Here is a 22,713-nt window from a genome sequence, read left to right on the forward strand (position 1 = left end):
TTCCTCTCCAGGCTCTGAGTGTCTCTCACTGGCATTGGCATGAAACTGGTGGGAGCGGGATGAGTTGCTGTACTCCAGAAACTTTAGTTTAAAGCTCTCTTCACCATCTTGGCAAGCCTAAGGGTAAATCCTGCCTGACCAATTTGGTGGCCTTCTATGATGAGACTATGGAACCGATGGACGGGGTAGAGCAGTTGACATCATCTACCTGGACTTGTGCAAAGCATTCGACACTGCCCCGCATGACATCCTTGTCTCTAAATTGGAGAGACATCAATTTGATGGATGGACCACTCGGTGGATAAAGAACTGGCTGGATGGCTGCAAGCAAAAAGTTGTGGTCAATGGCTCAATGTCCAGCTGGAGACCAGTAACGAGTGGTGTCCCTCAGGGATTGGTATTGGGACTGGTCTTGCTCAACATCATTGTCGGTGACATGGACAGTGGGATTGAGTGCGCCCTCAGCAAGTTTGCTGATGACATCAAGCTGTGTGGTTCGGTTGATACACTGGAGGAAAGGAATGCCATCCAGAGGGACCTTGACATGCTTGTGAGGTGGGCTGATGCCAACTTCATGAAGTTTAACCATGACAAGTGCAAGTTCCTACACCAGGGTCGGAGCAGTCTCAGGCACAGCTACAGGTTGGGCTGAGAAGAGATTCAGAGCAGCCCTGCAGAGAAGGACTTGGGGGTGTTGGTTGATGAGGAAATGAACATGAGCGGGCAGTGTGCGCTTGCAGCCCAGAAAGCCAACCGTATCCTGGGCTGCAACAGAAGGAGCGTGACCAGCAAGTTGAAGGAGGTGATCCTGCCCCTCTACTCTGTTCTTGTGAGACCTCACCTGGAGTATTGTGTGCAGTTCTGGTGTCCTCAACATAAAAAGGACATGGAACTGTTGGAACAAGTCCAGAGGAGGGCCACGAGGATGATCAGGGGCTCAAGCACCTCCCGTATGAAGACAGACTGAGAAAGCTGGGGCTGTTCAGCCTGGAGAAGAGAAGGCTGTGTGGAGACCTCATAGCAGCCTTCCAGTATCTGAAGGGGACCTATAAGGATGCTGGGGAGGGACTCTTCATTAAGGACTGTAGTGATAGGACAATGGGTAAGGGTTAAAACTTAAACAGGGGAAGTTTAGATTGGATATAAGGAAGAAGTTCTTCACTGTGAGGGTGGTGAGGCACTGGAAAAGGTTGCCCAAGAAGCTGTGAATGCTCCAGCCCTGGCAATGTTCAAGGCCAGGTTGGACAGAGCCTTGGGTGACATGGTTTAGTGTGAGGGGCCCCTGCCCATGGCAGGGGGGTTGGAACTAGATGATCTTAAGGTCCTTTCCAACCCTAACTCTTCTATGATTCTATGACCAAGCACATTCACAATGCAGACAAATGGAAGTGAAAAGAAGAATGAAACCCTGTCCTTTCCCTAAATCCCAAAAGCTTGTAGGACAGCCATTTACCGGTAACAGTTTATCAATAAAGAGGCATATTATATAACAGTAAGTGTGTTTAAACTGGTTCTACTGTACGTAATTTGTTTCCTTTGAAAACAACATTCACAGCATGGAGTTGATGCACAAAAATAATGCTCTAGTAGGCTGAATAAACCTCAGTCAAACTGTTGAGCATGCTGCTTATTTCAGACTGCTTCAAAGCATTATAACTCCTTTTGAAAGAGAAAATAGCCTCAAAACAACTGTGTCAAATGAAACAATGTGTCAAACTAAAGGAAAATATAAGGCTGCTTATAATTTTGAATAATGTGAAAATAGACTGAAATAGAGCAAAACAAGAACACAAAACAGGGAGAAGGCCTGAGCATATGAATCAGCAATGTGTCTTCAGTTGAATTTCAAGATCTTTGCTTTGCATTTGTTTATTGCAAGGGGGCATGGGGGGAAGTAGAGCCTTGTGGACAGTAAAAGCCTAAAATTTGGCCCATGTTACATTTAAATATTCACTGCAAAAAAAATTTTTCTTTTCCCCCTCTTTCCTGAAGCAACACTTAGTTGCTTAGATCAAAAGGGTATAAACATAAGCCAGCTAAGTATAGATGTTTTGCAGTTGCATTTAAAATTCAAAGTTCAAACTATGCTACAGAATCGTTTATACCATCAGCCTCAGAATGCTGTACAGAAGTAAGAGTCTTCTGTTCTACACTAAGAAGAAGAGGAGGGCATCAGATCAAAGAAAAAGTAGACTAAACAAGAAGGAAAAATGAGTCTGTATGGACAAAATGCTTAAATAAAAGAAGTATTAGAGCTTCAGGTTTCCTTTTCCATTACAAGTCAGCAAAAGGTCAGGAAAAACATATCCCATCACTCATGAAGGGCTTGACATGAAGACATAAAAGCAATTAAAGAGAGAAGTTCCAGGCTTAGGAGAACACAGTCAAGACAAATCATGGATATGGAAGGAGAAACATTTTGGGGGGGGGGTGGAACCAAGGATGAAAATATGGAACAGGAGACCTGACTGACCGTCACCTTGAGTGGGGCTTTAAAGACAAAGAACTTGAACATGGTACACAAGGTCAGAGTTCCAAAGGGAGACAGGACAAATCACATCATCAGTAGCAGATTATTTTCACATCTAATTTGAAATATAATTACAAAACCAATAAAATATAAGATCTCTCTAGCATAAGTGTACACATCCGTGGGAAGAAATTGGTTTTGAAATCACACCATCCATTCTTACACTGGTTCAGGGCAACTACCATGGGAGCCTCTCTCTTTCTTCTTTGAACTGATACAATTAACAGAAATTGTTACTGTACAAACCCAGCCTGCTTGATGCTCCTCTGTAAAGCTTACTCCCAACACACCTATCGAGAGCATTTTTGTGAATGCAAATAGGCCATTCCTTGTCACTATCTTGTTCACAGACCAGACTGTACAAACTTCACTACAAATGACAGTTATCACCACTGCACAGAACCTTTCCACATGTCCCCCAGCTCCATCTGTGGAGCAAGGAAGAAGCAGACGTGACATGACTACTTTCTGTATCAACAATAAATATTCCATGTGCAATGCTACATTGTAGTTGAATTTTTATTTATGCCACAGAAAGTACAAGGTTCATAGGAAATACACACATCCTTTTCCCTCTAGGTCAGGTCCAACTTGGTTGCAGTCAATCATGGCGCACACTCCACGTATTTCTTGACAAAACAGATTTTTTGAACAGACATAGGAGGTCTTGAAGTAGGTAAGAGCACTTTTACCCTCTTGTAATAACTTAAATGAACACAAACTGCCAAGTATAAGAGGCAGTATTGAACATCACTGCCACATCCCAGAGGAGGTGTATCTGAGAACACTGCTGTAACAACAGTGCTCAGAACAGAGCATACTTAGATGTGATTAATACAACAGCACTGAATTCTTCCTTCAGCAGTGTGGCCCTCGGATGAGACAGATCCAGTGAGTTTTACAGCTGTTTAAAGCAGTCAGTTTGGTTCAGCCTTTTATTACTTATTGCAGCAATACAAAAGAAATCAGGGTAGATGGCAACAATGCCTGTTCCTGCTTACAATACCTACTCCTCAGCTTTCTCAAAGTCAGCTGTGGCATATCTTGAAAAGTCATCCCTGGAATAGTTTAGCTGAGGTAACCCCAGTAGGTACACAGTAAATGAAGCAGAATCATGAGAAATTCAATAGATCTTTCGATTGCCTTCTGCAGAAAATTATTTTAAGACAGCTGTAATATCTGTTTGGCCTGTTTGCTTAGATATGACATGGTTCAATGAGGGGAAGAAAAAAAAAATCTGCCTTGGAAGGTGGTATAGCAAACATGTACCTTCTAAGCTTCCAGGAAAAAAATCTTTATCATTATTATTACTGAACCAGAGGCTTGACAGCTAGCAAAGATACACCCAAAAAAAATGATAGCACATGTCTTTGCTGATGCGTCACTCTAGCCCCAGGATTATTTTCACTTTTCTCTTTTATCTGTCAATAAGCATTGTCAAAACCATTTCAGTGCTTTCAGTCACCTTGGTCATTGGTCTGTGAAGTACTGACTTTACCTGAAGCTTGAAAATATGATCTTTACCAGAGTTTTTCTGTTGTTATTTAATCATACCACCTGATTAGGTCTTTTTTCAGAGATGGCACTCAGTATCTCTGAAGCCATATAAAGCTTACTGACGCTTTGATGATTAGACTACCTAGGAGCACTCATATGGTTGAACTGTTACTGAGTGTTATTAGTTGGGTGACAATCACCAATCTGTCTAACATAATTTGCCGCAATGTAAATTTTCTTATTTTGTAGCTAAACATCTTCCTAAACATTCATAAAAGCCACACTTGGTTCAGAAGGAAGACAGCTTTGGAATGCTTCCTTCAGCTCCAGAGGGGAGGTAATCTTGAAAGACTTTGCCAAACGAACACCATCGCTCACGAGTGCAACACAGCTGATCAATAGACATCCTCATTATCTCATAGTAACACTGCAATGACTATGGTCAAGGTAGGCAAATGGTCTCCAGGATGACTATGATTTTATCTTAGTTTTGGGGAACAATTGCATAATGGCAAGACAAAAAATAAAATAAAATAAAATAAAATAAAATAAAATAAAATAAAATAAAATAAAATAAAATAAAATAAAATAAAATAAAATAAAATAAAGAAAAAGTGGAATAAGGGAAAACCAGGACACTATTTTTAATACAATAACATGTACATACAGCACAGCATTTTAGGTGGATATTTGTACTAAGTACACTGAAGTGGAATGCTTACTATTAGGCATTTTCATTTTGAATACTGAAATAGACGCTTCTGAATCCTGAAGCAATGCTTCTGCAACCACGATCTGTGTTGGATTCTGCTCCTTTCTTTGAGCAGAGTAACAATAAACTGTTGTAAAGATAGGCTTATTCATATATAGTCATTTTATTCTTCTGCAAATTTTGAATGCATTTCAAATTTATAAAGCTTTTAAGGTGGCATAAGCTTGCTGAGTATTATCTATTTTGGTTTTAAATCTATTTCTAAACGTGTTTCACTGTGAAAATGTAAACAGAAATATAATAGTTCTAGGAAACAGAAACAATTTCTGAGTACAAGATATGCAAGTTAAGTACCTCTTCTATTTATAGAAGTAAATCTGACTTTTTAATATAAATTAGAATTATCTTTAAGAAAAATACTGTATCACCTTAATTAGCTGCAATATTAAAGAATGATAATTAGTGTCTTAGAGAAGGTGTTTTATTTCTTTGGATCTGATAGGAGGCATTTACTGCTGCAAGATCAAGTGTCTGAACACACAGGGAGGGAGTAGCACCCCTAACAAAACACTTGGAAGTGTTCCACAAGACTTTCCTTGTATAATCTTGTTACTGATGTACATTTGCAAATTCAGTTAATACCTTTTCATAAAGGATTTCTTTCAACAGTGTAACATCAGAGATCAGAACAGGTTTTCATTCTGCTCACTAACCTCTGAAGAAGATTGGACATATAATAAATAATTCATAACAGAAACAAAACTTTCTCCTCTCTGAACACTGAATTAAAAAATAAAATAAAATAAAAAAGGTCTTTGAAAACAAAAGAAATAAAGGTCTTTGAAATGTTGTACAGCAACAGCTTTACAGTACAGAGTGAAGCAATGCAAGTGTGGGGAAACCTTAGTCTGTATATGCTGAGGTATACTAAGTAACTTGCTCCTTCCCCTAGGACAACAGGCACCCCTGGCTGGAGATGTCAAGATGTCACATCATTGTCTATAAAGCTTCTGTAATCTGAGGACATGAAAATTCTTCTCTACCCTTGCCATAGCATGACATCCATGGTGGTGGATTGGAAGGAAGGCACTACTGGGGGAAAATAAGAAACAATCTCTCAACTATCCCACAGTCTCAACCACTTTCCTCAAAAAAAAACAAAACAAAACAAAACCCAAACTATTTAAGGCTTGCTTTGCCTTTCATCAAAAAAATACCCTTTCTGTTGAAATTTCCAGATTTCTTGATCTTTAAAGATCACTACACCTGCCACAAAGTAACTTGAACTATCTGCCTGCTTACACTACGAACAACTTTAATTTCAAGCAATGAAGTTATTTGACAGTCCCAGTTTTAAATACCTTAAAGAATTCTGCAGTGAGGTCAAGACACTGAGTTTATAATGTTAAAAAGATAATTAGCACATCTAGGCTGCTGTTTAAACAACCAGAACTGTACTTTTGCTTATGTTGACTTAAGCCACCAGATAATGCTCGACACTCTATTTCATCTGCCAGGTTGCCACTAACATTTAATATCAAACATCAGCAAGTGTTCCAATACTCTGCCAAAATATTGTATAGCAGAAGCCTCTCCCTCCAACTCTGTAGCCATAAGCAACCAAAATAAGGATACAATCGAAATGCTCCCTGTACTGTATACACATCCCTTCCAGTGCTTATCTCAAGTACTAAACAATCTTGCAATAAATTTCCAGAGCAACACATCCTTATTCCAATGTTTTTCTTTCACACCAGGAAGCGTTAAAGAGCATATTTCACATATTTTAAAGCACAAGTGCTCAGTATGTAAATATACTGAAAGAGGTGTATCAGCCAGAGCAGAGGGATCACACACTGATGATGGAGTGTTTAATTAGATAATCTCTTGCTACACATCCACAAGAATTCCCTCATGCACACTGCCAAATTCAGATTATTAGGAAAAGCCATAGAGTCACCGTGCTAATCCTCTATTCCTTGCTGGCTGAAGCCTCTGGGACACAATGCCACTACATCAACCAACAGCTAATAAGCTTTCACCTCATGTTAGCACCAATGAACTGAATAAACGTGCACTGCAGCATTGAAGCTCTGTGTCCATACACAGGTGAACAGAAAAAGGCATAGGAAGAAAAAAAACAGAAAAGTACAGGATGATGTACACTTTATTGTCAGGTTATAGAAAGATACTAAAGAAAGCAAAATTTAAGGGTTAAACAATTCATTAAAACCTCTGGTGGTTGTTGATATAGCATCATGATTTTGGATAGCAAATAAAAATAGAGTAACCAACCAATACAGAGGAATTTATAAGGCCAAGGGAGGACATACTTTAAAAACTATTAGTAGTTCAGCACAACTAGTCAGGAGAGGGAAGAGTAAGGGTGTAAAACCTATCAGTCATTCAGAAAGGGTTATGAAAGGCAATAAGCAGGAGAAAGAGGGGAAACAGCATGAAAATGAGAGGAAACCAATTGAGAGAACATGAAAAGGCACTAGAAATACATTGTAAAATAGAAAGCAAGACAAAAAGGCTGGGTTCTTTGTGTCATGTGCCATAATAACCTGTAATAAAGAATCCACAGGTATTCACGTTTTGGTGCAGAAAAGTTCCCATTATGCTTTACTTTTGCACTGCTTAGGTAGCTGGGGCACATTTTGGTGAGTAACAACTACAGGCTATGGTAGCCATGTTGGTAATGTGCAATAGAACTTGGTTAATCTTAGCATACATAATCCAGTATTTTTTACTGACTTCCAAAGTACCATGTCAAATTAAAATTCTCCTCTAAGCTCTTTTACACTTATTTGCAATGAAAAAAATAGACCGCATTACTACATTTACTCTTTTAGATCAGTACAACAATGGAAATGAGCAGCTAAGTAACACTGTAATGCTCCATCTAGGTTAGTATGCATTTACAGCATGAAAGAGATCTATTGCTTTTAGTGGTTAAAACAGGAGACAGAGAACCTGAGTTTCCATTCTCTGCTGCAGCTCATCAAGTTACTCATGCCCATATTTTCAAAGTTAATCATTCCGAAGGCCAAAACTTGAGCTACCAAGAAATAAAAGCTGGCAGAAGACAGTGACATTTTAACATCACAGATAAAACTACACATCTCATGCCAAGTTCACAAACACATTTTCCATGTGTTAGAATTATCCTGAAAAGGGGGAGCAGTGCAATTAATTTCTACAAACTATTACCCACTCCTAAACCATATAACTTAAACCTCATCCCAATGAACCCTTAGATCAGCTAAGGGCTGTTATCTCCTTTAGTTATTGCAAGATTTTAGGATTGCAATAATATGTTTCTTAGAACAGGAAACTATGTATCTTGGCGTCCCCAAAATACTGTGGTAAGCGTAGCGTAGGTTATTTTACTATTCTCCCAAAGAATTCCATGATCTTATACATCAGAATGTTTTTTCAAGCACTAATAAATGTGGATTTTTTTTTCTCCCTTTGAAGAGATTTATTCATTATCACACCTTCAATTTGATTAGACAGATATGAAATCATTATGTAAATAAACTGTAAATGTGAAATCATACAGTACTGCTGTAGCTTAGCCCTACACAGTACTAGGACCAGTTGTTGGTAGTTGCAAAGCTCAGAAAATTGAGAATACATGGGAAAGATAAGAAGAAAACAGTGTTACATTTTCACTACTTGGCACTTTCAGTGTATTTTAATTGCTTGTCTGCATCTAAGAAAAAAAGAAGGAAATAGTAAGATATAATACAGATCCTTTCATTTCTTAACCAATTATTCCTAGTTAAATTGCTGCTAATGAAAGTACACTGGCTATTGACAGTGTCTTCTGAAACATTTTAAACAGCAATAACACTTGTCACAGAGGAACTTTGGGTAAGCAAAAGCCTCCCACATGTTACTATGAACAACATAATATCATATTCTGTAACTCACAAATTCAAATCTGAACTCTAGGCAACGAATACTGAAGTTTTCAATATTTAATTAAGATGCTTGTTCTAAAAGCTTAAGTGAAGCCATCTAATTAAAAAATGCTAATGTGGAGGTGTAGACTTTCCTTGTCAAAGTAATGTATCTTATTCCTCCTTCTACATCTTTCTAGCTTGGTTTTATTTTTTTGGAGGCAGACAATACCTTATCAGAATAAGTTCAAGCGCTATGAATAAAATATTCGAAATGCCACCATGCATACAAAAGTATAACAGTTAAAGGATAATTAGAGGATAGCAGTTACAAGTGGTTTAATAGCAAGGCAAAATAAGCATTTGCTTAACACAACCATTTTTAATATATATAGTTTCTTCTTAATCTCAATAAAATCAGTCAGTTTGTCCTAAGAGTGAATTTAATTTAATTTTTTTTTTTTTAATAATAAAAGTCATCAGCACTTCAACATGAATACCAGCTCATACAGCATTGTACTGGGCTTTATTTTTTGCACTAATAAAAGAAACAACTAGTGGGAAATTGTAGGCAAACAACACTAATTTGGTTCTCGTATTGTTTATATAAAGCATCAAACACATTCTAAATAGACTTCTCTCAATACACTCCAAACCAGATTAACCTCCCTATTCCAGCAAGGTTTCTCTAAACAAATGCAGGAAAGTTTAAGCCTTTTAAGCCTGAAGGAGCTTACAATTTCTTCTGAAACAAAGCCGAAGACATTAGACGGGAGTAGGGGGAAATAAAAGAAGTACATCAGTGAGGGTTTGTGTTCCTACTCATATTATTTTCACAGTGTTACACAGCTTAGTTATCTAGCAATTACAATATTTCAATTAATTTACTATTTGCTAAAATAAATTTACATTTAGATAAAAGTATGTATTTACAAATATGTATTGTCAATAGTTATCTTGGAAAAAACACTCACAAAACTATCAAAAGCACCTTTACATGATGTTGACATTGTGACCAGTAGCTACAGTCCAGAAAGCAGCCCTGGAGTAGTTATCATGGATTTATTATGCAACCAAAGCTACCAACAAAACACTCTACCACATCAGGAAGGATTCCAAGACAGAACTGAAAAGTACCCCCTGAAAACAGTAGCTCAGTTTAAACAAGCATAAAAGATTTTTTTTCTCCAAAAGAGAGCAGGCAATGACTTTCAAATACTGTCACTTCTAAAGTTTACAGAAGCAAACACTACTAGCACATTCAAAAACAGATCAGCCACATTCACAGACATTAGGCTCATAAGTTGATTCTAAAAGGACTAAATAGGTGCTTGCCTTCTAACATACCTTCCAACATATCTTCTACATTGCCTTTTAACTTCGAATGACCGTGGATGCTGGGGAATAAGCACAGTTTCCCTGACAGGGAAGAGCAAGAGACTGACTTTCATGTCATATCATGTAAATATTATGCTACATGGAACAAATTAAAAGAGAGATTATAAAATCCATCTGAGAGTTTAACAGTGTTATTAAAGAGATTTCAGTCCTGACGATTTAAAAACCTAAACTCACAAAATATATTCATTGCTATCAACACCTGGCAGAATTAATGTTTTTCTGATTATCAGCAATATCAAAGGCAAGCATTGTTCAGTTCTAGAGGCAGCAACTAGATGTTCATGTACGGTAACCTTCTTTCACTCCCCCAATACAATAATACAAATATTAGCTCACTTTAATAAGCTATTCTGCTTTAAGAAGCCACTTTCTGCTTCACTATACCTTTGCTTTAGCAAAATATCAACTGAATCCTACAGCACCCATACTTACCACACTTCTATCTTCATCAAAACCTAAACGTTTCCAAGGTGTAGCTTGAAGATTAAACAGAGGCATCCGAAGTTTCACACCCGTTATTTTACAAGGCAGTGACTGAAACGTTTGCTTTGATGCACAGCTGCAGCCCCGGAACAGGCTTTGCTACAACGCCTACACTCGTTTGAGGTAACTTTATCGGTCCTACAGAAGCTCGGCACCCGCTGCGCTCCCCCTGCAAGCCCGAGGCGCTGCGCCCCTCGGGACCGGGCTCTGAGCTCCATTCCCCCAGCATACACCCGCCCGCCTTCCAAACGCGACACTGAGCACATTCCAGCTCTTTGCTTCTCCCAGGCACCGAAAACAACTCCCGTGCAATCCATCACTTTGCTCTTGAGAGGTGCGCCTTCCTACCTTCAGCATACCCCTGAGGGAAGGAAACTCCAGCACAGGGAGATGTTCAGTACCTCTCAGGACAAGCAGAGGCAGAAGAGGCTGAGTGAAACCCCAGGGGAGGGGGGCGCGCACACACAGTCACCACCACCCCCCATGTTTCAGGAGCGCACTCACGCAGGGAGCTGCGGGCTGCCGGCCGTCTCCCGGCCGTCACTCTCCTCCATCACCGCCTCTTCCCCGATACCGGGCAGGGTGACGAGCAGGGCCTTGGCGCCCGCCCGGCCCCCGGGCTCCTTGTCTGCCGCGGCAGGGGCCGCACGCGGGGGGCGGCCGCCCTCTCCCCCTGACGGCACCGCGGTGCCCGGACCGCAGCCGCCGGACAGGGGGCGCGGGCCGGGGGCCGGCGGGGCGCGGGGCCCCGGCGTGGCCGGGGAGCGGCGCAGCTTGGCGAGCAGGGCGCCCAGCTCCAGCGCCGCCACCTTCATGGCCCGGGCGGGCGGTAGCCCCTTCCCGCAGCAGCAGGCCCGGGCGGGGCAGGCGCAGGCCCTCCCGGCAGGAGCTACCCAGCCCGACGGGCGTTGCTAGGCTAAACAAACCCCGCCGAGGCACGCACCGCCCTCGGTGCACCGCGCAGGCCAGCCCTGTGAGCCGAGTCGCGTGGAAGCGCGGGGCAGAAAGCTGTTAGCGAACGAAATAAAGTGTGGCGTTTTCCCTTTTAAAATTAACACGCTACCTGAGACTAAGGGGCAGAAAAAAACTCCATCTGCCGGGGTCACAGGGCCCTGCTTCACAGCCTTCATGCATTTCTGTGCGGAAAGAGTTTAAGACAAATGGGAGCCCAGATGGACCCAATACAGCACAGCTCTTCACACCATGTTAGGCAGCTGCAAAAGGAAGGTGCGGAGGGACAGCAGCTCACGGACAAAGATAACAATGACAATCCCAGGCAGCTTGGAGAGCAAGAGAGTGTGTCAGGACCAAAGCCCTTTCACTCTTGGTACACGTACCAGCATCACTGGCACAAACCAGACCACTGGAGGCACACGAGTCAGGGACGAGTCAAACACTGTCCTAGCTTTGCACAGGATTTCTGGGTGGATAGAGAGAAGCTTGATCACACCAGCAGGAGTTTGGGGACACTAATGGCTGGTATTATGGATAGGCAAATGTGTCAGCTCAGAACACAGCAGGTAGCGTGGCCCTTGGCAGCAACTGAAAGAGCAGCAGAAGTTGAAGAATAGCACTGTCACTTTATATGTACAAGCCCAGGAACATACATGAAGCAAACAGCTGCATTATCAATTTAAACCTGTCAGCTGCTGGTAGATAACAACCAAGGTTATAAATCTGGGAATTTTATCCCTGCCTTGTCTTCTTAGCACATCAAGTTGTGCAATCAGCTGGCAGAGCAGCGCACACATGACATCAGGTAGGGGACTGAGATTTGAAACTGGGACATTCTTGGACTTTTTTTGTTACAAACTGAAGTAAGTAAGTTCTGACCAAACCTTATGGGATAGGTCCACATAAATCAAACAGCAGCACAATCTGCATTTATTCCTCACCATACCAAAAAGCCTTGACTGAGCCACAGTGAAAGTAGCATAATTGAGCATGTCGGTGTAGTGTATTTATTTCAGTTGCAGCCCGGAAGCAACCCTGCATGAAGACCTGGAAGAGAACCTATTATGATCATCACTGTGTAACTTGTTCATTACTCCCCGCTCTTCAAGAACCACGGAACAAGTCAAGTTCTACCCCAAATCTACAGACTTGAGCATTCTGCCTCGCTCAAGTGCTTTAGATATTCTGCTTTCAGTACAGATGATTCCTCTTTAGTTCTAGGTAATCTCTTTAACACTACAAGTTTTGAACCATTTTTCATTCATCTGGTATCCAACTCCTCAGCAAATCAGCATAATATAGTCTGATGCTGCCTGCTGCAATGAAACTACCCAGCTAGGTCTGTTAATCTTGAAAGCATTTACAATTCTTCACCATGGTAAGCCCATTTATTTACTCTCAATAATACTGTCAGACAAATGTACAGGAGCAGAGCAGAAGTAGGTAACTTTCAGACAAACAGGGAAAAATTCTATGAAAATTCTATGTCAAGTATAATTGATGATTACCATTGGTTTATTCCTTTTGCCTTTTTTTTTAACAGTCTAATCCCCATTTTGAGCTTTTATAATGTTGAGGGGTCTTTTTTCTGTTGTAAAATATTTTAAAGTGAATGTAGGTATTAAAATAACTGCCTAATGCATCATCATGATTTTACCATTTAAAAATGATTTTCACTCATCAGCAAGTACTCTTAGTTTGTATTCTCAGCCATATTACAAAATTAAGCATTCATAACATGGGATTTTTTCACTGTTCTGAAACCATCTTTGGAGGCATTTGGTAACAAGAAAAATCTTTATAGAATTTAGCAAAGCTGTCATTTTTCAGGTGTTAAGGGCCATAAAAGACTATTTGATCATCTAGTCTGTCCCCTTGTATCACATTTGACCTCAGTGTTTTTCCGTACTTCCTCTGCATCTTTGTGTAATTTTTAATACCCATGTGAATGGCTAACATTTTCTAAACTATTCATATTGATGTGGAATGAGAAATTCTGCTACTATGTGTCATTACAGATTTAAGAAACATAGGAACCTGTTCACATGCTAGTCTTTAAATAAGAGGAAGAACGACTGACATAGTGCATACCTGGCACAACATTCTTACCAACTTGCCTCCTCAGCTTTCATGGCCTGAGCATGAAGAAAGAATTTGTCACTTCCTCTGAAAAGGTCAGAAAGATGAGATGAAAGCATCACAATGGAGATAATCCTATTACTGTAATTAGGGAATCATCATCTATCACTTCAACTGTAAACAAAGCCTTTTCTGTTTTCACTCAGGACTTACCCAGCAAGTGAAGACAAGTCTCTACACCCTTCATTCTTCTGGTGTGTGCAAAATCTATTTAATTATTTTTCTCATTTACAATTTTTATCATCATGGGACATACAAACCTATTAAAAACCAAGGTTTTTCATCTATGCATATAACAAATAATGAGAAAAGCTTCTCACAATGATAAGTATTGAACTGTCTGAAAGCTGTTTTCTAAAAAAGTAAAACAGCATTCTTGGAACAATGATGGCATTGAAACTGACGAGGGAAGTGCTAGGGGAGGAAAAGGCAATTTAAAAACCTTACTGAGATACTGAAGAATCACACACTTACTAAAAGTGTTTTATAAGGTCCTTGGAGCAGCAATTACATATTAACAGAAAACATACAAATGACCGTCTACTGTCTAATTTACAATAAATTGTGCTCAATACTCCATAAAATTACAAGTCTCAAACATCAGAAACATCCTTTCAGAGCACACTTGGCTGGTGCTCAGCTCTCTCCAAATGAAGATACTAGCCCATGTGCTTGAACTTTAATGCTTTAGCAACTGCCAACTAGCCCATGTTTTTGTGAAGTATGTTAAGGAAAAAACAAACTAGATTACTATATAAGAAATTAAACAACAGAATTCTGATTTCATTACAGTTTTCTTTTTAGCTATCAAGGGCAAAACCATATACAATCATAAAGAAAAAGGAAACAATGATTTTGAAATTAATCTGCTTTTGAAGTTTTTCTGCTACTCTACCTGTAGTCACAATAATATTCCTGATCAGGTTTAAAACTATTTCTTTTGCAGGGGTAGAGGGTTCACCAGTAACAAAGTTTTTGGTAATGAAATTGCAGTAGCACCACCTTCTCCACATAGTTGTCTTCTAGTTAATGCTACCTGTGCCTGTATTCAGTTTATACAGCTGTGCCCTTAGCCATGTTTCACATTGATTTCAAGTTCTATTTAAAGGCCTACATATAATTTTACATGCATTCAAAGAATTGTCTTTCTGCCAGCTCTCTGAAATTCAGTAGGGAAGAGTAAATTCTTCTTTTAATCATACCACATTGATTAAATCAGTTAACTCATTAGTCAGAAAATTTGGTTTTGATTGTCACCAGTACCAGCCACACCCAGAAAGCATAAACAATCTTTCAGAATCAAGTGGCTTTCTCTTTAAACAAAAGCTTTAAAGTCACTTTGAAACTCTGCTGTTTCATGAAATATTTGTCCATGTTACTCACTGTGCTTCAGAAGGAATGCTTTCAAATTTTAATTTTACTGAATCTCCCCTTGTTTTATGAAAGCAAGCAGCAGTGTCCACCTACCTTCTACACAGAACTTGCTATTTTATCACTGTGTTGTGTTTCGCATATCCCTTTAAAGTAGAGTCTATGCTGCTCTTCATTGGTGGACATTTTTCCTAGAACTTCAGCCACTCTCACTGCTTTTCAGAATTTGCATCACACTGTAGATGCACAGGTTGAAATGACAATCAATCATGATGTCACTTCAGTGCAGGTCAATTAAAATATCAACAAAAATGTGACTATAGACAAGTAAATTTAAATTATAGTAACTCATACATATCTTTCCAGCATGACAAACTTTTTCAGGTCTTCTTGAAGGCTTATTAATTTTCCAAGGATAGAAAATATGCAATATCATGACCCCATAATTCAAATCCGTATTGTCAAAATTCAGTGCACTTTGCTATTAGATTTAAGTGCCATCACTAATTTCTGATTAAATGCACCGACTCGTTCTTTCTGGGCTGGCCAGTTCAAGATGCAGCGAGATCTGAACATTCCTCTTCTCAGGCGAAGTGCATGATACAACTTGTAATCTTCGATATCATGAAAAAAGATCAATATGATGGAGTCACGACTTTGTTCAATAGCTTGCTGAAGAGCATGATACACCTTAAAACTGAAGCAAAAATAAGATAAAGACGTTTTCTTTCATGTGGAGGGAAAAATGACAAACAGTTCTTTTAATAGCTCACGTATTATGTGAGCACATTGCAAACTCAAAGGCTGGACTCAAATAGGGGTCTTAATGTCTATTCTGTGACATAAAATTGTCATTATTTATTTTAAATGAGTTACCTTCTAACTAAGGAAAAAAAAAATAATCCTTTAAAAATATAACCTAAGTCTACTGTCTTGATATAGCCTGGTTTAGCAAAGTGCCTTTCTTTTCGAGATCACTACGTAGGAAAGGTGAAAAGACTCATTTAAAGGAAAATAAAAATCATCTTTGGATGCTAGTGATCTCACCCATTATTGCTCTATTTCAAGCATGTAATTCTAAGGAAAGTAATCTGCTTGATTGTTCGGAAAAATAAAATAAACACCACCATTGACTACGAGATTCAAATTTCCACTAGGGTGCATGTGGAGCAATTAACTTCATTAATTTAGGATTTCTTCTTAAATTATTATATATTATGTAAATATATTGAAGTAGAATTTGCATGGTATTATGAATTAAATAGTATTTTTTATTAAACTACAAAAAGCAAAAAAGATTTTCCTGTTAAAAAAAAAAATATCTGTTAAGAAGTTTTCCCCTTACATATTGGATTTTATATCCTACTCACTTTTTGCACCAGGGATCCTGTAAGAGGTGTTCAGTCACAACAAAAATAATCTTCCTGCTCCTTTTTATACTGTTAATTGTGGCTTCAATTTTAGATATGCCTGCTTCGAAGTCCCGTTCTTCTAAACAAAAGCTAATTCGAAAGTTTTCTTCCAGAGACATGAAATTCTTAGACACCCAATTCTTGTCCTGCCTTGCATGAATGATGTAGGCATCATAATCAAACTCTTCTTGCTGTCTGTCAAGTTCTTCAAAACCAAGTATTCGACTTACTAAAATATTCCAGTAGAAGGCTATTCTCCACCCTTCTAAATGGATGATAAGAACAATAAAAATGAATAGTGTCACAGTAGTGGCAGTAATCACAAACAAAAGTTTAAAAGGAGCACTGTCTTTGCAGGCTGAGCTGTCAAAATGAAACACCAGGCTACCATGGTATTTAGGGGGGGTGTTGCAAATGTACTGGGATTGCAATCCAGGTATATATGCTTGGGTCACATTAAGCCAATCAGCAAACCAAGAAATGCTTTCACAGGTGCAATCAAATGGATTGGAATCCATCTCCAGAATTCTCAGGCTGTTGAAAGCTGGGCCAAACACTTTTTCTTCAACTGAGGTTATCAGATTTTTTTGAAGGTTCAATGAATTCAGAGAGGCTTGGTCATCAAACAGGGTTGCTGGAAGCAAATTCAAATTATTCGATCCTAAATCCAAGGTTTTTAATTGAGACAGACCCTTGAAAACCTGAACTGGAATCTCATCAAGCCCGTTTGATTTTAAATTAAGAATATGCAAGTTGGGAAGATTTTTTAAAAAAAGGACTGGGCCGCCTGGATTTGCATGTTTCCAAAGTCGGGCTAAATTATTGTGCTGCAAATCCAGAATGTAAAGTTTGTGAAGTCCATCAAACAAGTCTTCTTTCATGTTTGCTATATTGTTATTGCTGATATCCAGGACAGTCAGATTTCGTAGAGGATGAAAAGGTGAAGGAGAAAATGCCAGATTACTGCAGCCTACCTTTCTCATCATCAGTTTTCTAAGGCTTGGGACAAAAATAAATGATTCACTTTGCAAATCCAGTTTTTTATTGTAGGAAAGATAAATATCTTGTATATTATTGAGACCTTTAAATTCATGACCTTCAAGCTCTTGACTAATTTCATTAAGACCAAGATCAAGAATTTTTAGGTGTCCCAAGGTGGAAAATGCCCCACTTTCTATTGTAGATATTCTTGTTTTTGTGAGGTTGAGAACCTGCAGACTGGAATTAGCAAGTGATGAAAATGTTTTATTAGTTATTCTTTGTAAGTTTATGTTGCAGTTACAGAGACTCAGATACTTCAGGTTGTTCAGACCTGTGAACATATTAGGAGTTATTCCTGCAAAATTGTTATTATCCATTATAAGGTACTCAAGGTGGTGTAACCAACGGAAGGAAAAATCTTCAATTTTCCCATTAATTGAATTTATCAGATTCAGATGTTTGAGGCTGGATAATCCATAAAATAAACGTGAAGATAAATGAATGTTATTATGCTTCAGGTTTAAGTATTGTAAACTTGAGAACCACTGAAATGAGTCATCTTCGATCACAGACAGAGAATTTTGGGAAAGGTTTAAAACTGTAAGATTTGTTCCATGCAATCCCTGGAAAGTCGATTTGCCAATGTATGAAAGTTTCACACAGCTCAGTGAGAGGTTCTGAATTGCTGTGTTTGATAATTCTGTGCAAAGTTTCTTTGTGCAATTTTCACCAAGGTTGACATTGTTCAGTATGAGGCCAAGCAGGTTTCCAATTGCATGTAAACATCCTATGTCAAACTGAAAGAAAAAAGAGTTTTGACCTAAACAAAAGGATTATATAAGTTGACCCACAAAGCCAAAATTTTGACAGATTTTCAAACAAGATTTTCAAGTACAATAGAACTGCTACGCTCAGATTTCTTCCATAGCCACATTCAGACAAATGCTTCTTGGAGTTTTTACTTCGTGTGATAATAGTTCTAAAATTGTAACATTGTTATCATAATAGTAGTAGTACTCTTTTGGAAGAAGGCTGAAAGTTGCTTAGTGAGATGCCAGTTAATTGCAATTTTGTACCCAACTACTAAAATTCTTTCACTAGAAATATCTTAGAAGCTGAGATAATATCTTTCTTCAGCTTTCTTTTATTGGTATCTGCTAGGGATACCAACATATTAGTGCAAAACCAGATATACTGTAAAAAAGTTATTTAGACCTTCAGACAGCCAAGAAGAAACCCAGTTTCTTTGTGTAAGCAGAAGCTACACTCTAGGAATGTGATACTAGAGACTTGCTTCCACAATACAAATACCAAGGCTCCATCATGGTGCTGGCTCCTCATTTTGATTCCAGTATCAGCTTAAGGATTAAATATTCCAATTGTCAGAATAACTTGAATGCATAAGGCTGCTTTTCCGACAGCAATATTGTAAAATCAGAGCAGTTTAAACTAGCATAAAATAGCACTGTCCAAGAAAGAAGCAGTCCCATCTACTTCTCCACATGCTTTACCCTGGTGCTAATATGGCCTTACGTGCAGTCATGGGGTGAACCAGAGAGAATCAGCCTGACCACAAGCTAACCAAGTCAAAAACTCTGTGGAATTTCCCCAGTGATTCAGTGCATAGCCTCATTAAGCTTGTACCAGAAAGAAGAAGGGATGAAGAGGCCCAAGGGAAAGAGGACACCTCTAAGCAGTGGATAAGTGATATAATGCCACCTTAAGATAGTCTTGTAATTTCAATGTACATGTTCTTTAAAGATCAATCAACTGGAAGAAAAAAATAAACAACAAATAAAGAAAAAAAACACTTAAAAACCCAAATGCAAGCAAATTCAGTATTCATACGCTGAGGGTCAATCAGTTTAGAACAGCAACACTTACCATCATTCTTCAAAGAATCATATTGTAGTGCTGAGAAGCAGGTCAGAAAAAATAGTGAGCTAGATGGCAGAGACTTCTACCCACTTCTTTTTTTTTTTTTTGAAGGAGTATTATTTCTCTGTGGTACCCAGAAGAGAACATTCATTTGCTCCTGTGATTAACTAGGAAGTGAGACCTATATTGTATAATTAGCCTTTCAAATACTGCACTTTTTCCCTGCTTAGAAAGTAGGTCATCTGTTCACCTACAGCACATAGAAAATAAACAAAGCTCTTGCATAGAAAATGCCTGGTAAGGGTTCACAGAGCTACTTGATCTAGCTCTTGCTTGAGACCTCTGATATACATCGAACCCGCTCTTACTGATTTCAGTGGGAGAAAAATAATTACGTGTATCATTACTAGAGGTCAGGAGTAGCGCTGTATACAACAGAATGGTTTTATCCTTGACATCAGCAGATCAATAATGTGATGTAAATGACATAGAATTATAAAGAATAAATCAGGATAGTTCCATTTTATACTTACATCTGTTGAATTTCTGTTGAAATGATTCCTACCTCTTTCAGTGGATTTGATGACAAATCAAGGCTGTTCAATGAGGTGTTGCTAAGAAAACTGAAATCATCCTTTCTTAACCGAGTGATTTGATTGCCATCCAATATGAGCTCACGAAGGTTCTTCAATTGTTGCTGCAATCCTAAATTTGCTGACTTCAAAAAATTATGAGACAGGTCCAAAATATTCAAGTTCTGGGGAGAAGATGCAGACAGAAAAGTATAAAATTATTTTTATTTTATATAATACAAAACCATTTTGAAATATTGCATTAAAGTCTTATTGATTAGAAATTAGTTGCAATACTATAGTCAGTTTGTAATAGACAAATGGCAGCTTTCAAGCTCCTGCAGGAAGAAGCCTTCTGTATCTTCCACATCTGTAACTTACATTGTGTTCATGGTCTTAACCTCCTAAAATATCTATTGCAAACCAAAAAAATTTCTTTATCTAAAATTCGTTAACTCTCTGAAAGCCCTCCTGCTCCAGATACAATGATAAAAGCAAGGCCTAAGCTGGCTGCAGTTATAACTCCTACAGTATTTAACCCTGTGTGCCACCCTCACTGTGGTCCACCCTTGCAAACAAAAGTGAGAAGGGTGAAGAGTGCAGAGCAGCCTGCAGAGATCAGTGCTGTACACCTTGTAATACTACAGTTTATGCCCAGGTGCAGACTGCTCCTGCACCTGTAGAGGTGACTCCACAGAATGTGCCTTGATGTGCCCCAAGCCTGGCCTCTATCAGTAACAGGGCAGCAGCAAAGTGAGGAAGGCCAGAACTTCAGTTCTGTTCCCAGCACAGAAACTAGCTGTATTCATTTATATTTAGTTGAGAGTCAGCAGTTGTACAATGTAAGCAAGTATATTTTATGTAACTGAAATGGAATACTGAGTTTAGCGGAAGAGTTCAGACGTTCAAAACAACATGCACACTCATTAGAACATTGTACAACAATTATAATTTACACATTGTCTCTATTTTCTTCTTTTTCTTAGGCCCTTCCTTTCACATGATTCCCTGCCTGGTACCAAGACAATGGAATAGTCTTTTCCTGCCTCATGTGCTGGTCCCCTAACCTCATAGATGACATGGAGAAGAATACTGAACCACATGTAAACTGCAAGGAAAAATGAAGGTAGAGTGAAAGTTTTTAGTCTTTCTCAATCCCTGCAGCCCTGGGAGACAGCACATTCAGCCTAAGCACTGAATGCTGCTTCATGTCTGAGAAATTACACCTTGACCTTGAGAATTCAGGCTAACTATCATTTTTAGACCGCAGGCAACCCAAATTCCACACCACCCACTTTGCTCTATACAGTATCTGTTTCTGCTATTAGGACAAATCCTTTGTGGAGAGGTCCCTCAATGGGATGTAAGAGGGAAAAGGGGGTGGAGAGCATAAGGGTGGCTGAGACTCCAGTGTATTCTAACACAAGAAGCGACTAGGCCTTTTCTTTAGAAACAGTGAAGGAAGAGTACATGCTGGGTATTTTCAGATGCAAATAGGCAGCTGTGCTGTACATGCACTGGAAAATACAGTAAATTCCTCATTTAAACTTTATTTACACAAAAAAGATGCGTTTCTAAAGCTTACCTCCAGGGTTTTGAAAGGATCATTTTTTATATCTATTCTGTTATATCCTAGATTGAGCTCAGTCAGGTTGGTGCAGAAAGCAAAGGCTCTGTCAGGGAGCTTATGCAACTCATTATGTTCTAACTTCAGGATCTGCAACAAGGGCACAGTTTGGCACAATTCTGGTTGCAGTTTAGAGATGGTGTTGTAGCCTGCATTCAGGTAAACCAGCTGATTGTACCTGGTCAGATTTGCAGGACCTAGCTGCCTTAGCTGATTATGAGAAATGTCCAAACCCGTTATATTGTTTGGGAGATCAGAAGGAATTTGAGAAAGCTTCAGATGTCTGCAGTCAGCCATTTCATCTTGGATCTGACATTGCTTTCCAAATGACACACACAGGAGGAAGACATAGACCAGTCTGACAGATAAGCTGCTCCACCAAAGAGCAGCACTTCCCATTGTGTTATCTGCAAAGGCAAAATGAACACAGTGCAAATTACAGTCATTTTGACACAACTTATATCTCAAACTGAAGGTTAAGCAAGCCAGGCTCAAACCCCACATAGTTTTATAGTGAACAAACAGTATTTCTCGCCCATAAAGTAGCTTCTGTCAGTGCCCCACTGCAATACAGGCTGTAGAAGGGAAATTAACCTTACTAGACTTCACAGGAAACTAGAAGAGCTTCTCAAAAAAAAGTGACTCCCAGGAATATGAGGTTCCTTAATTCTGCAGCTCACATTTTCACTTGCTTGGAAGCTATGTTTAATTAACACGATCTTGCTTTGAGTACATTAGATTATTGGTCAATAGCTAACAATGAAGCATGAAATCAAACTAGCGCATTTGTACAGAAAACAAAAAAGCTTTCTGAACTGATGTCTTTTAAAGAGAAGGATTTTTACTACTGTAACAAAACACTCTGAGGAACTGACATTGCAACCTACAGCCAAACAGGAGTTTAGCAGGTCAGACCCCAGCACAGTCTGTCTCTGTAGGTGACCTGCCTTTTCACAGGGCACACATTAGGGCTGCTCCTGTGACAAAAAGCCACATTGCAGTGGCCAGAGGGGAACCCTGTGAGTGCATCTGTGGGAGCAACCTAGCCACCTAGGGAGAGACACCAGTAAAATCCAGTGGGAGTGGGGATACAAGCAAAGGAAAGAGGGACCTAAAGCATTGCAAAGGCATACAAAAAAAGACTGCAAAAGACAATTTATAAAAAACATTAATGAAAAATTAATTTCCGGCTGGGCAGTGCTTGTGGGCCTGATGCATCTCCTGCAGCTCACACAGCCTTGGCTTTCC

The 22,713-nt window shown here is 39.2% G+C and overlaps 2 protein-coding genes across 2 annotated transcripts in view; both read right to left on the minus strand.

Annotated features, from left to right (window-relative positions):
* FAM149A (family with sequence similarity 149 member A) overlaps positions 1-11,397 on the minus strand; it is a 28,307-nt gene extending 16,910 nt beyond the window's left edge. Inside the window, exon 1 of the mRNA XM_061473911.1 lies at positions 11,036-11,397. Within this exon, the coding sequence (XP_061329895.1) occupies positions 11,036-11,346 (311 nt within the window). The 5' untranslated portion in view covers positions 11,347-11,397. The remainder of the gene's footprint in view (positions 1-11,035) is intronic.
* A 4,033-nt stretch (positions 11,398-15,430) lies between these two features.
* Positions 15,431-21,993, minus strand: TLR3 (toll like receptor 3). The gene is made up of 4 exons (XM_061473933.1): positions 21,424-21,993; positions 19,832-20,023; positions 16,366-18,185; positions 15,431-15,692 (listed from the first exon to the last, which is right to left on the minus strand). Exons 1-4 carry the CDS (start codon positions 21,967-21,969, stop codon positions 15,464-15,466), a joined length of 2,787 nt encoding a protein of 928 aa, XP_061329917.1. The 5' UTR covers positions 21,970-21,993; the 3' UTR covers positions 15,431-15,463.
* Between the last annotated feature and the right edge of the window lie 720 nt (positions 21,994-22,713).

This window comes from Pezoporus flaviventris, unplaced genomic scaffold (assembly GCF_033815535.1).
Source record: "Pezoporus flaviventris isolate CSIRO_AGI_PZ_B2104156 unplaced genomic scaffold, CSIRO_AGI_Pfla_v1 ptg000002l, whole genome shotgun sequence".
Lineage (NCBI taxonomy): Eukaryota > Metazoa > Chordata > Aves > Psittaciformes > Psittacidae > Pezoporus > Pezoporus flaviventris.

Coding starts and splice junctions, on each gene's coding strand:
- TLR3 (XM_061473933.1), bottom strand. CDS start 21,969: ATGTGGGGTTTGAGCCTGGCTTGCTTAACCTTCAGTTTGAGATATAAG. Junction 18,186..19,831: donor CATCAAATCCACTGAAAGAG/GTAGGAATCATT, acceptor TTTTTCTTTCAG/TTTGACATAGGATGTTTACA. Junction 15,693..16,365: donor CAGGATCCCTGGTGCAAAAA/GTGAGTAGGATA, acceptor TTTTTGCTTCAG/TTTTAAGGTGTATCATGCTC.